This window comes from Pelophylax lessonae, assembly GCF_965119305.1.
Source record: "Pelophylax lessonae genome assembly, chromosome: 4".
NCBI lineage: Eukaryota > Metazoa > Chordata > Amphibia > Anura > Ranidae > Pelophylax > Pelophylax lessonae.
In genome coordinates, this window is record NC_138771.1 from 315,227,650 (window position 1) to 315,240,052 (window position 12,403).

Sequence of the window (12,403 nt, forward strand, 5' to 3'; positions counted from 1 at the left end):
TTTTGATCGCTAAATCTTTCAATGGACTTAAATCAGTTTTTTTATTTTTGTCACATATGCCTAGTGAAAACAGTTTGGACGAGAAACGCATTAACCTTTCAATTTATTGTTAGGCAGACATTTTCCAAACTTGCCACTCTTCTTTTTTTTTTTTTGGCTCAAAAACGTTCAAAACCGATTTGTCCCTATTAACTGGCCGAAAACGAGCGAACTGTCCAAATGACAGATTTTCGATTTGATTTTTCGTCTAGTGTATGGGCACTATTAGTCATTAAAGAATCATTGTCTGAATGCACTCTCCCACAAATCTAGATTTGACAGGGATGCACGCTGTCTGCATTCTATTCTGCACCTGTCCCTGTGTACTTGTCAAACTTGGATGTGCAAACGAGTCCATATATCAACTGCGTCTCCAGTGACTTAACATAGGCTGCTTGCGCATGGCTCTGGGCAGCTCTAGACGCATACATAAGCTCTTCTTGCATGCTCTGCAGGCATCCGTGCCCTTGTGAATAGGCTCCTAGAGTCCTTGTGTTCCCAAACCCTCTCAGGAACATAGGTTTTTCTATCATTCGATGACTGACGCAGCTCAATATCTTCTTGACCATTGGGTCTTCTGCCCCCTACAGGAGCAAGACACTAGGCAGGGAAAAAGCTTTACCACGCCTATGGGGCAGTCCCTGCAGGCATACACCCACTCACTCTGCTATAGTCCTCAGTTTTTCTGCCTAGTTTAGGAGTAGGACCTAGTTCCCGACTCGACTTCGGTCTTAGTTTGTCTTTTTTATTTTAAAGGGAACCTTTGTTAAAAATTTAATTTTTTAGCTAGTTATGTTCCTGAGAGAACTGCAATCAACAGCCGGACTGGGTTTTGGACTGGACATGCTAGATCCTCAAGGTCTCCCAGCCGGGCCAGCGTGTGTGTGCAGGTTATAGTCCAGCGCTAATCTTCGCCACGACAGAGCCCTAAAGGACGGGGGCTGGCCCGCGAGTGAAATGCCTCGCTGGGATGGTAACGACCTGGTTTGGCCTGAGTCGCAGCATAGCCCTTGGCCGTCAGCACCCCCACCTCGAGGTAGTCTATCCAGAGTAGCGCCCACCTGATGTCGTTGGTATGGTGAGTAGTGCCCCCCCCCATAGTTCTTGCAGTCTCGGGATGGACGTGGGCCCCTCCTTGGGATGGTCGAACCCCCGGGTTCCCTTCCATTCCCCCAGCCTCTCGAACAGTCACGGTGATCTTTTGGCCCCAACCTTCCCCCACGCCCGCCCCTTGCTCCAGTAAGGGGGCATGGATGCGGTTGTTGCTGACTGGGCTGTCCAGATCGCACACAGGGGGTCTTTGAGCAGGTTCCCAGCCCCCTGGGGATTAGTAACTGGCGAAGGGATGTCTTTTGGGCTCCCTGCGGCAGTTAAAGGCTTGAGGGGGAGCGGATGTTTCTTCATCCGCGGGTCTGTGCCTCACGTGGCTGGATCAGGCCGTAAATTGAGGCTGTGGCTTTTCGGCCTACTCACAGCTGTCCGGGTACCATGTGAAGCTGTCCGGGCATTATATCAAGCTGTCTGGGTACCACGTCAAGCTGTCTGAAGTGCCTGACCGAGCTGACCAGGGGATGCCAACGGATCGCCTCACACGGCCGGTTCAGGCTGAAAATTGAGGCTGCGGCCTGCAGCCTACTCGCAGCTGTCTGGGTAGCACGTCAAGCTGTCTGAAATGCCTGACTGAGCTGACCGGCAGGTGCCGAAGGATCGCCTCACGTGGCCGGATTGGGCCGAAAATTGACCGGGGAGGGGCTTGCCCCCCCCACCCCCTCCTCAGGGGGGTGGACGCATGGACTGCCTGGCACCCCCCTTGAACCGGTGGGCGCCGTGGGAACATTGTTGTGGGGGGATACTCCTGCATGTCTTGAGTCACGGCTGGGGGCTATGTCCTCTTATGTTATTTATGGTCTTTAGCCGGTGTCTCTTTGAGGGACCAAGGTCGGCGACCTCCCCTGCTTGTTATGCTCTGAGTGAGCTTAGAATTTAGCTACTCTATTGGGTCTGCGTTCACGCACTTCGGGTGCTTTGCAGTGAGGATGATTCCTTTTTTCCTACACATACGCATGCGAGGGCGCTGGTGGATGCACTGATTGTATCGAAGCAGAAAATTTTAAAATGGGGGTCGCCTGGTTCCTTTAGGGCCAGCAGATCCCCTAATGGTGGCAAAGGTACTCCCTTTTACCGCCTACTTTGACAAAATTTGTTGTGCATCAGTGGCGTTGTTTTAAACGCAATAATGGTAACCACACATGGTGTGGCTAAAAAGCTGGTCTGCGGATCAGGCTTCTAAAAAGGCTCTGCAGATCTCCCCTTTATGGGGGGACCGCTTATTTGGGGGGTTTTTTTGGAATCCGCTAAGGGCAAGTCACCGCATAATAGACGGGGCCCTTATTTTTCAGCACACAGGCGGCCCCTTTGTGCCTTTGGCAAGCAGGAGCATGGGGTGATTGTGACAGTTCCCTCTCTGGAACTTTAATTGAGGCAAGATGGCGTCTGAAAAACTGGTCATGGTTTAAAACCATATGTTTTTAAAATAGTAACCGGTACAAAACATATACCGATGGTAACATCCATATGCAGTAACACATGCATAACACACAGCAAAACAGTAGACAATCAAAGCAAAATAGTACAATGTATAAAAATTGGGATACATAGTGAGAGCCCATTGAGTAATAGCAGAGACATAACATATTCCAATGATAAATTCTAATGCTGTTTATACATCCATATCATAAAGCATAAAAGTGTGCCATCGTGGTAAAAATGGTATAGTATAATAAAATTCAGATGCATCGTGAAGCCCTATGCGTTTCGTGATAATCATCACTTCTTCAGGGAGAATGCATCGTAGATCTACAAAAGAACATATTAGAGTAACTGATAGGTCCACACACTGGGGGGGGGGCATAACCAGGGAGGGGACACGTGATCCTCCCCTATAAAGTACTTGCATAGCCACTGTATATGAGACGGTAACCCGTCACACAGACAGGGACCCCCATAAGGTCTGCAACGGGAGCTGTAGTGTGGGGACTGAGGATATGAGCCAAGAGCGCATTCAGGCACATCCAAAAAGAAAGGGGAAGAGATGGGTAAATAACGATAGTGAGGGATGGGCCCCAGCAGTAGGACTAATAGTAAATAGATAACAGAGAGGTAGCAATGAATTATAACAGCTCATATAATCCATATAATAGTTATTGAAGGGACCCCATATATAAAAGGAAATGGTAAGAAAAATAAAAGGGCGAAAGTGTATGTATATATATATATATGTATGTGTATGTATATATGTGTATATATGTGTGTGTGTATGTATATATATATATATATATATATATATATATATATATATGGAGTGGGAAGTAGTGAAGGGATAAATAAAAATAGGTGAAAGTGAATGCAAGTATAAGAGCAGGCAATATAAGTATAAACCTGCATTAATGGGCTCCTCCCCGCCAGTGGAAAAAGAAAGGTGATAAAAGGTAGACACCAATGTGCTGTGCTAAACTGAACAAGAATGGCTGAAAAAAAGGTGGATTACCTCAGCAGGAAACCATAACCCAGCATATGTACTGTGCAAGACGCCAGAAGGACTGGCTGGTGTAGCATGGAGACCGAATGAGCTTTGAGCAGTCCAAAAGTCCCGCCTAGGGTCACGCAGGCATGACAAAGTGGGGCAGGAGCAGCCTCAAATGAGCAGCCCGTGCTGCTCGGAGAGGTTGTGCACCTCCCCTATGTCAGCTTATATGATGGAGACAAACACCGGCAGGAGGATGCCGTGGGCGTCAGAGGTAGGGCGTGGCGCCGATGTGATCATGGCAGATCCGCCCCCACCCAACAGGGTGCCCAACGAGGAGGAAATGGGAATGCACTTAAGCGCATCGCAGCTCCTGAACCAGACAGGGGCGCCCCAGCAGTGCAGCTAACTGTTAACATGTAAAAAAATATAGAATAATGGTGTGGAGTCCTATGTAATATAACGACCATGCATGCCTCCATCCCTATGGTCATGGAGGAGAAGGAAAAAAGCTTGGGACTTCTCCTTACTTTTCATATTGATCCAGGAATGGAGACTTCTCTATTATGTCTCATGTAAAGTCCCAAGCTTTTTTCCTTCTCCTCCCTCTCGGGAACGATTTCAGGGATTCTATTTCAAACCGGTTTACTGTGCCCAGAAAAGGCAAAGTACGTCCAATTCTGGACCTCAAGGCTCTGAACCGATTTGTGCGGGTACAGAAGTTTCAAATGCAATCCATTCGAACGGTAGTGACCTCTCCACACCAAGGAGACTTTTTGGCCTCTTTAAATATTAATGACGCATATCTACACGTCCCTATCTATGCTGGACACCAGCGTTTTCTTCGCTTCGCTGTAGGAGATGAGCATTATCAATTTGTAGCGTTACCCTTTGGTCTCGCCTCCGCCCCCTAGGGTCTTTCCCAAGGTGCTGGCTCCGGTGTTGGCATTACTGCGCAACAGGGGATTTCATTACTGGGATACCTGGACAATCTCCTATTGAAGGTGGTCTCTCATTCAGCTCTGTTGGGCGACTTGACGATCACTGTACGGATCTTTAAGCGTTCGGTTGGAACATCAATTTTAAAAAATCTGCCCTGATACCTTCATTAAGACTGGATTATCTGGGCCTGGATTCCGCTTTGGCGAGGGTCTTTCTTCTTCCAGACAAGCTTCACAAGTTGCAGGGGGCGATCCGTTTGCTGTTGGCAAGCAATCTGTCCTCTCTGCGGGTTTTGGGTCTGATGGTATCAACCTTCTAGGCGGTTGTTTGCTCAGTACCACATGAGACCCTTACAAAGGGAGATTCTTGTCAAATGGAACACAGATCCAAAGTGCTTTGATACGGTTGCGTCACAACACAAAAACTGCTCTACTATGGTGGCTTCACTCGTTAGCAATACGCAAGGCAACTCCTTCCTTCTGTTGTATTGGACGGTGGTACCCACGGACACCAGCCTGTCGAAGAGTGCATACTACTGATTTAAAATATTTTGGAGCTCAGAGCGATAAAGCTTTGCCTGAGCCACTGAACAAATCGTCTGCAAGATTGTCCGGTCTGTCTTCAATCGGACAATGCCACAGCCGTGGCTTACATCAATCATCATGGGGGCACCAAGATTGTCTTGGCGGCCCGGAAGGTGGCTGAGATCCTGGATTGGGCGAAATGTTTTTTTCCCCAGCCCTCTCTGTTGTACACCTACCAGGTGTGGAGAACTGGCAGGAGGATTACCTGACTTTTCAGGTGTTGGATCAGGGGGAGTGGTCCCTACACCCGGAGGTGTTTCATCTCCTGTGTGTCTGGACACCCAAAGTCGACCGGTTTGCTTCTCGACTAAACAAGAAGGTTCAGAGGTTCGTAGCCAGGTCTTGGGATCCTCTGGTCGACACCACAGATGCACTGGCGGCTCCTTGGAGTCAATATCGGCTGATTTATGCATTCCCTCCGCTAAAACTTCTGCTGAGGCTTCTTTGCAGGATAGAAGTGGAAGGGGTTCCGGTGTTTCAAGACTGGCTTTGCCGGTCTTGGTACGCAGACCGGATAAGGTTGGTCGCCGATGCTCCCTGAAGACTTCTTCTCAGGGAAGATCTGCTGTCTCAAGGACCGATCTTCCATCCTGCTTTACAGGCTACAGTCGCTGGCTTTAAGGGCGTGGGTGTTGAAAGCCAGGTATTGAAGGATAGAAGTCTTTCTGATTCAGTGATTCCTACATTACAGAAGGCCAGGAAGTCTACTTCCAGGAAGATCTATCATCGTACATGAATATAGTACATTTCATGGTGTGAATCATTGAAGGTGCATCCTCGCTTGTTCTTGGTGGCTAGGGTTCTGACTTTTCTTCAAAAAGGTGTTGAACAGCTGTTGGCTTTGGTCACTATCAAAGGCCAAGTGTCGGCTCTGGCTGTGTTTTTCCAACGCCCTTTAGCTACGCATGCGTTGATTTGCACTTTTATTCAGGGGGTTTGCCATATAGCTCCCCGGAGGCGATCCCCGTTACCTCCGTGTGATCTAAATTTGCTATTATCTGTTCTTCAAAAACCTCCCTTTGAGAACATTGGAGAGATTCTCTGCTTGGCTTGTCTCAGAAGGTTGCCTTTTTGGTGGCTATTACTTCTGCCCGCGGAGTATCTGAATTGGCGGCGCTGTCCTGCCACTCACCTTATCTGGTGGTCCACAGAAATAAAGTGATACTCCGACCTAATCAGCCGTTTCTTCCTAATGTGGTGGAATGAAGACATTGTGCTGCCTACACTTTGTCCTAAGCCCAAGCATTCCAAGGAAATGGCATTGCATTCTTTGGATGTTGTGCGGGCAATTAGAGTTTACCTGGCGTCTACGAAGTTGTTCAGAAAATCAGATGCTCGATTTGTCCTTACCGAAGGATCTCGTAAAGGATTGGCTGTGACAATATCCAGATGGATCAGACAAACGGTAGTTCAGGCTTATTCGCTGCAGGGTCAGGTTCCACCTTTCCCTATGAAGGCACGTTCTACTAGAGCGCTGAGTGCTTCCTGAGCTTTTCGCCTCCAGGTGTCAGTGCTGCAAGTTTGCAATGCGGCAACTTGGTCGTCAGTGCACACATTCACAAAATTCTACAAGTAGATGTGTTGGCATCTTCGGATGCCTCTTTTGCACATAAGGTTTTGTAGGCTGCTGTCTAAAAGAGAATTTTAGCTCCATGTTACCTGGTTGACTAAGTTTAGCCTTGGGGAATTAGGTTCTTTTTTGCATTGTTTTGGTTTTTACCACCCCTCATGCAAATACTGCTTTGGGACATCCCAAGGGTCAAGAAGGTATGGAGCTGTGTCTATCAATAAACGATAGAGAAAACTGGATTTTTGACTTACCGTAAAATCCTTTTTTCTGCAGTTTGACAGACGCAGCACCCAATCCTCTTAAGTATGATGCATAAGGCTGGTCCATTTTGCTGAATTTTCATTGCAGCAATTCTAAATGGTACTCAGTAATTTGTATGGCCCCCACATGCTTGTATGCATGCCTAACCACGTCTGGGCATGCTCCTAACGAGACGGCAGATGGCGTCCTTGGGTATTTCCTTTTAAAGTTCATATTCCTATCGCACACCTTCCTGGTATATAGGTACATATATATTGGGTGCTGAAGCGATCACCAGCTGGACACTGGCTCTGTGTTTATTGCTAAAAGGATCACCTAAAAAAAAAAAAACAGTGATGTGATCCTTTTTGCAATAAAGCTTTAGGACTGCTTTTGCAAGATCCATGGTGTGCTGGCGAATATGTATCTACCTGGGTATTTCCTCTCAGATGTGGACCAGGGCATTACTAAGCTTCTGAACAGACTGAGGTGCAACCTGGCGGCCTCAGATGGACTGAAACATATTGTCCCAGAGGTGTTCTATTGGATTTAGGTCAGATGAGCATGGGGGGGGGGGGGTCATTCAATGGTATCCATTCCTTCATCCTACAGGAACTGACTGCATACTCTTGCCACATGAGGCTAGGCATTGTCATGCACCAGCGTAGGGTCCGACAGTGGGTCCAAGGATTTCATCCTGATACCTAATGGCAGTCAGGGTGCCATTGTCCAGCATGTGGAGGTCTTTGCGTCCCTCCATGGATATGCCTCCCCAGACCATCACTACCAAACAAGTCATGCTGAATGATGTTACAGGCAGCATAACATTCTCCACGGCTTCTCCAGACCCTTTCACGTCTGTCACATGTGTTCAGAATGAACCTGCTCTCATCTGTGAAAAGCACAAGGTGCCAGTGGCAGACCTTCCAATTCTAGTGTTCCATGGCAAATGCCATTTGAGCTCTACGGAGCCAGGCAGTGAGCACAGGGCCCACTAGAGGACGTCGGGCCCTCCGGCCACCCTCATGAAGTCTGTTTCTGATTGTTTGGTCAGAGACATTCACACCAGTGGCCTGCTGGAGGTCATTTTGTAGTGCTCTGGCAGTGCTCATCCTGTTCCTCCTCGCACAAAGGAGCAGATACCGTTTCCACTGATGGGTAAAGGACCTTCTATGGCCCTGTCCAGCTCTCCTAGAATAACTGCCTGTCTTTTGGAATCCCCTCCATTCCCTTGAGAGTGTGCTGGGAGACACAGCAAACCTGGCAATGGCTCATATTGATGTGCCATCCTGCAGGAGTTGGACTGCCTGTGCAATCTCTATAGGGTCCTGGTATCGCCTCATGCTACCAGGTTAGTGACACTGACCCTAGACAAATGCAAAACTAGTGAAAAACAGTCAGAAAAGAGAAGTACGGAAAACTTTTTTTTTTTTCCCCCTAGTTCTCTTGTACCAGTGTTAGTGGTCACTAAGACATGAAGTAAAGCAATCTCTTAGGAACATAGATGGCAATAAAACAGAGTAGGCAGTTGTTTGTGCTTTGAGGCCAAATGTTTATTTTCATACATTTTAAAATGGAGCACAAGGTTACACAATTGCTTCTGATCTGCTTGCACCATTTAACAATGTAATCCTGATTGTGATATTGCTTCTATTCTACATGCATTATTAATGAAACTATTTTCTCTTTGTAAATGAAAGCAAACTGTGGAAATAGACGCAAAAGTAAACTTATTCCAAGAATGTGTGACTTTGATGACCTGGATGCACAATTTGGTATTAAAGAGGAAGAGGAGGAAGAGACTATTTGTCCTAAAGCTAAGGTGATTTTCTTTAACTGTTTAACTGCCTAGACTAAAGCTGGCCATAGATGGATAGAATTTCTAACCAAAAATTCTTCGGAAAGTCTCGGAAAAATTCAGGCGCAAATTCTCGGAACATTTGAATTTCGTTCGAAAGATTTTCATTTGCTTTTAACATTTGTTTTTGGAATGAACTAATTTGCTGAACAAAAACCACACAAACTGTTAGTAATGTGTTTGTTCTAAAAGAATTGTCCAGCCTGGTCCTTCAAATTTTCTTGTCACTGCGGTCGAAAATGAATGTGGATTTGACCCACTAATGGTTATAAAAGCAAACAAGCTTTCCTAGAAGGTTCTTTTCATCCGAAATTCTACCCATTTATAGCCAGCTTAAGAAATGGAATTGTGACAAAGCTTTTTGTGATGGCTGCTATGTCAGTTGCTTAATCTTTCTCTTTGTTCAATAGTTTTTCTAATTAATTTGCTCTGATTTTGCTTGCTACCAAATGGTTTTCTTAGGAAACTGTCAACTATTAGGCATGATGCCCAATAAAAAGCGAAGGCTAATGTACTTCTGGTACTTCTGGTGCTTGGTTTATAGAGACCCTATCAGTAAATGTAAAAAATTGCAGCTAAAAGCAACAAATTTTTTTATTTATCTATCGAGGGGCTCTACAGTGAGTAAAAAAAAAAAAAAAAAAAAAAAAAAATCCTATTTGGATTTCATTTTTGGGGGTGTTTTCTCTCTCCATAAGTTTGTGTAATGTAATTTTGAACCTGCTAGGAAAAATCAACCAATTCAGGAAGAGTTTTTTTCCTTGCACAACCACAGTCCCAACCCCTCCCTCCCCTCCCTTTTGGCACGTCATACCCCTTTCCGCTATTGGGGAGTGTAATTGCGGTCTGTGCAGGCCCAGCTACTCTGTTCCTTATTTCCCTACATAACTTTTATGTACTGTAGCTACCATAGGAGAAAGAAAGGGGAATTTCTTTTTCATTCGTTGACGGACACAGCTCCTTAGGATTCTTGACCAGTGGGTTATACTGCCCCCTACAGAATTAGGACACTAGGAAGACACTAAAAAGTACTTGATTATGCCTATGGACAGTCCTAGGAGGTATACTCTCTCCCTGCTATAGGTACTCAGTTTTTTTTCAGTCTAGTATGTAAGGAGTAAGAACCTAGTTCCTTGCTGGGATCTCTGGTCCTGGCTATTTTTTTCTTTTTAAAGGTAGCTTTTTTTCTCTCCCCTTATTTTTCCTGTGAGATCTACAATCAACTGCCAGACTGGTCAACAGTCTGGATAATCTAGATCCAGTGGTTACCCCAGTCTGGCCAGCGAGCACATGCAGACTGCAGCTCCGCGCTAGGTCAGCTGTAACATAGCCCCACGGGGCGGGCCTGCGAGTTAAACGCCTCGCAAGATCACATACGACCAGCCCTCCGCTTGCGTCACAGCGTTCCTCCTGGCCGACAGCCCCCCATTTTGATGGCGAGGGGTTCTGTCTGGAGCTGTGCCCACCTGGTTCCCAGTAAGATCCGTAGCTTCACCCCCTCCGGAGGGTTCTGCTTCCCCTCCTTCCCGTTAGACCCCCCTGTCTTCTGGTGGTCCCTGTGGGTCATCTAGCCCCCCCGTAGTGTGGCGTTTTGGGGCTGGTGCTGTACTGGTGGGGGGGGGTGCGCTGCTGATGACTGGGCTATCAGTTGATGGGGGGGGGGGCAGTACCTGGTGGGGGCTCCTGCCTGGCCCCCCCTTCCTTCTGATGCCCTTTCCTGGGCCCCAGGGATCCCTTCTGGGTCCCTGGGAGCCTCATGGAGCTGCGGGGGACCGCCATTTGCTTGTGGCCTATATTGTGTACAGGTCAGCGGCCATTTTTCATTAGTCCGGCATTGGAATCGGCAGTGGCCCTTACAGAGGAGCCTCTGTGTAGCGATTTCGGCTGTGGGAGCCCCTCTGGTGCGGACTCCTGTGTCTCTTCTTTCCCTGTGTGCTGCACGTGGAGTGCAGTTAATCCTGGTGCTGGCGGCGTCTGTCTGCTGGGATAGTGAGTCTGATGGGGTCCTCCCTCTCTCTGCTACAGGATCTTGAGGTTTCTGTTGCTGGCCGCCAGCGGGTGGTGTTACCAGCGCAGTGGGGGTGTCCCTTAGCAGTGTTTGACACTTTTTGTGGGGGTCCCCTTATTTACTCATGAAGTATTTGGAGCACGTTTGCCCACCTGACCCCCTCTCAGAGGCTGCGGGCCCTTCGGGTCCCAACCATCCATTGATGCACTGACGGCGGTCCTGGAGTCTTTTGTGTGTCCCGGGTGGAGGTGGCTTTTGGGTGGCGGTCTAGAAAAAAACCCCCTCCGCCTTCCCCTGCCACATCTGTCTTCTCAGATCCTGAATCTGATTTGGCCGCCGCGGACGTGGCCCACCCTGTGGGTCTGCAGCCACGCGCCCTGACTTTTTAGATAGTGAGGATGTTTCCTCCACTCCTGTAGCTGCGCACGAAAAGGTGCTGTTGGACACAGTGTCTGTCTGTACGTGAAACTTTAAAAATAGAGGATGCAGCTGAAGCGGAGGCGCTGGTCCCCTTTGGCACTCACAAGCCGTCTAGGGCGGCAAAGGGGTTTCCTTTTCCCTCCTCTTTTGACAGATTTGTGGCAAGAGTGGCCCTGTACCAACCAGCCTGCCACCCACAGGCCCTGTACCAACCAGCCTGCCACCCACAGGCCCTGTACCAACCAGCCTGCCACCCACAGGCCCTGTACCAACCAGCCTGCCACCCACAGGCCCAGGGCAAGCCAGCCACCCACCTCAGGGTGCCTGACAGCCAGCCACCCACAGGCCCTGTACCAGCCAGCCATCCAGCACAGGATGCCAGCAACCCAACACAGGGAGCCAGCCACCCACCCCAGGGTGCCAGCAAGCCAGCCATTAAGCATTAAACAAAAATGAACATGTTCAGTACCAGATTTGTGTAAAAAAATATACCGATACGTTGTTTCCAAAATATCAGAACCGGCCCTGAAAAAACCATATCGGTCTATCCCTAGTTCAAAGGCATCCCTTTCAAGAGTTGCTCCTTAAAAAGTGCACTGTTCCACCGGTGGCGGACCCCCCAGTTTCCAGTTTAAATTAGGCGACCATGATCCTGGATGAGGAATTGCCGGCCTTTAAGGACCAAACAAAAAACAAAACCCTAAAGTTAGTCCAATTTTTATGTATAATGTGAAAGATGATGTTATTCCGAGTAAATAGATGCCTAACATGTCACACTCTGAAATTGCGCACGCTCGTGGAATGACGCCTAACTTCGGTACTTAAAAATCTCCATAGGCAACGCTTTCAAATTTGGACAGGTTACCAGTTTAGAGTTAGAGGAGGTCTTGGGCTAGAATTGTTGCGCTCACTCTGTTTGCGGCCATACCTCACATGTATGGTTTGAACGCCATTTACATATGTGTTAGCGACGTACTCATGCGGTCGCTTCTGCATGCGAGCACCCGGGGACGGGGGCACTTTAAAACTTTTTTTTTTTTTTTTACACTTTCCCTTTCTTTTATTCCTGTTACAGGGAATGTAAATATCCCTTGTAATAGGAATAGTGCATGAAAGGTCCTCTTTATGGGGAGATCTGGGGTCAATAAAACCTCAGATCTCTCCTACAGGATAGAGGTTTTTTTTTTTTTGTTTGTTTATTTCAGGCTATCTCGGCTAT

General features: G+C 47.7%; 1 protein-coding gene across 1 annotated transcript in view; it reads left to right on the forward strand.

Annotated features, from left to right (window-relative positions):
* Positions 1-12,403, forward strand: part of NSD1 (nuclear receptor binding SET domain protein 1) — a 147,887-nt gene that overhangs the window by 77,631 nt on the left and 57,853 nt on the right. Inside the window, exon 8 of the mRNA XM_082256085.1 lies at positions 8,599-8,720. Within this exon, the coding sequence (XP_082112211.1) occupies positions 8,599-8,720 (122 nt within the window). The remainder of the gene's footprint in view (positions 1-8,598; positions 8,721-12,403) is intronic.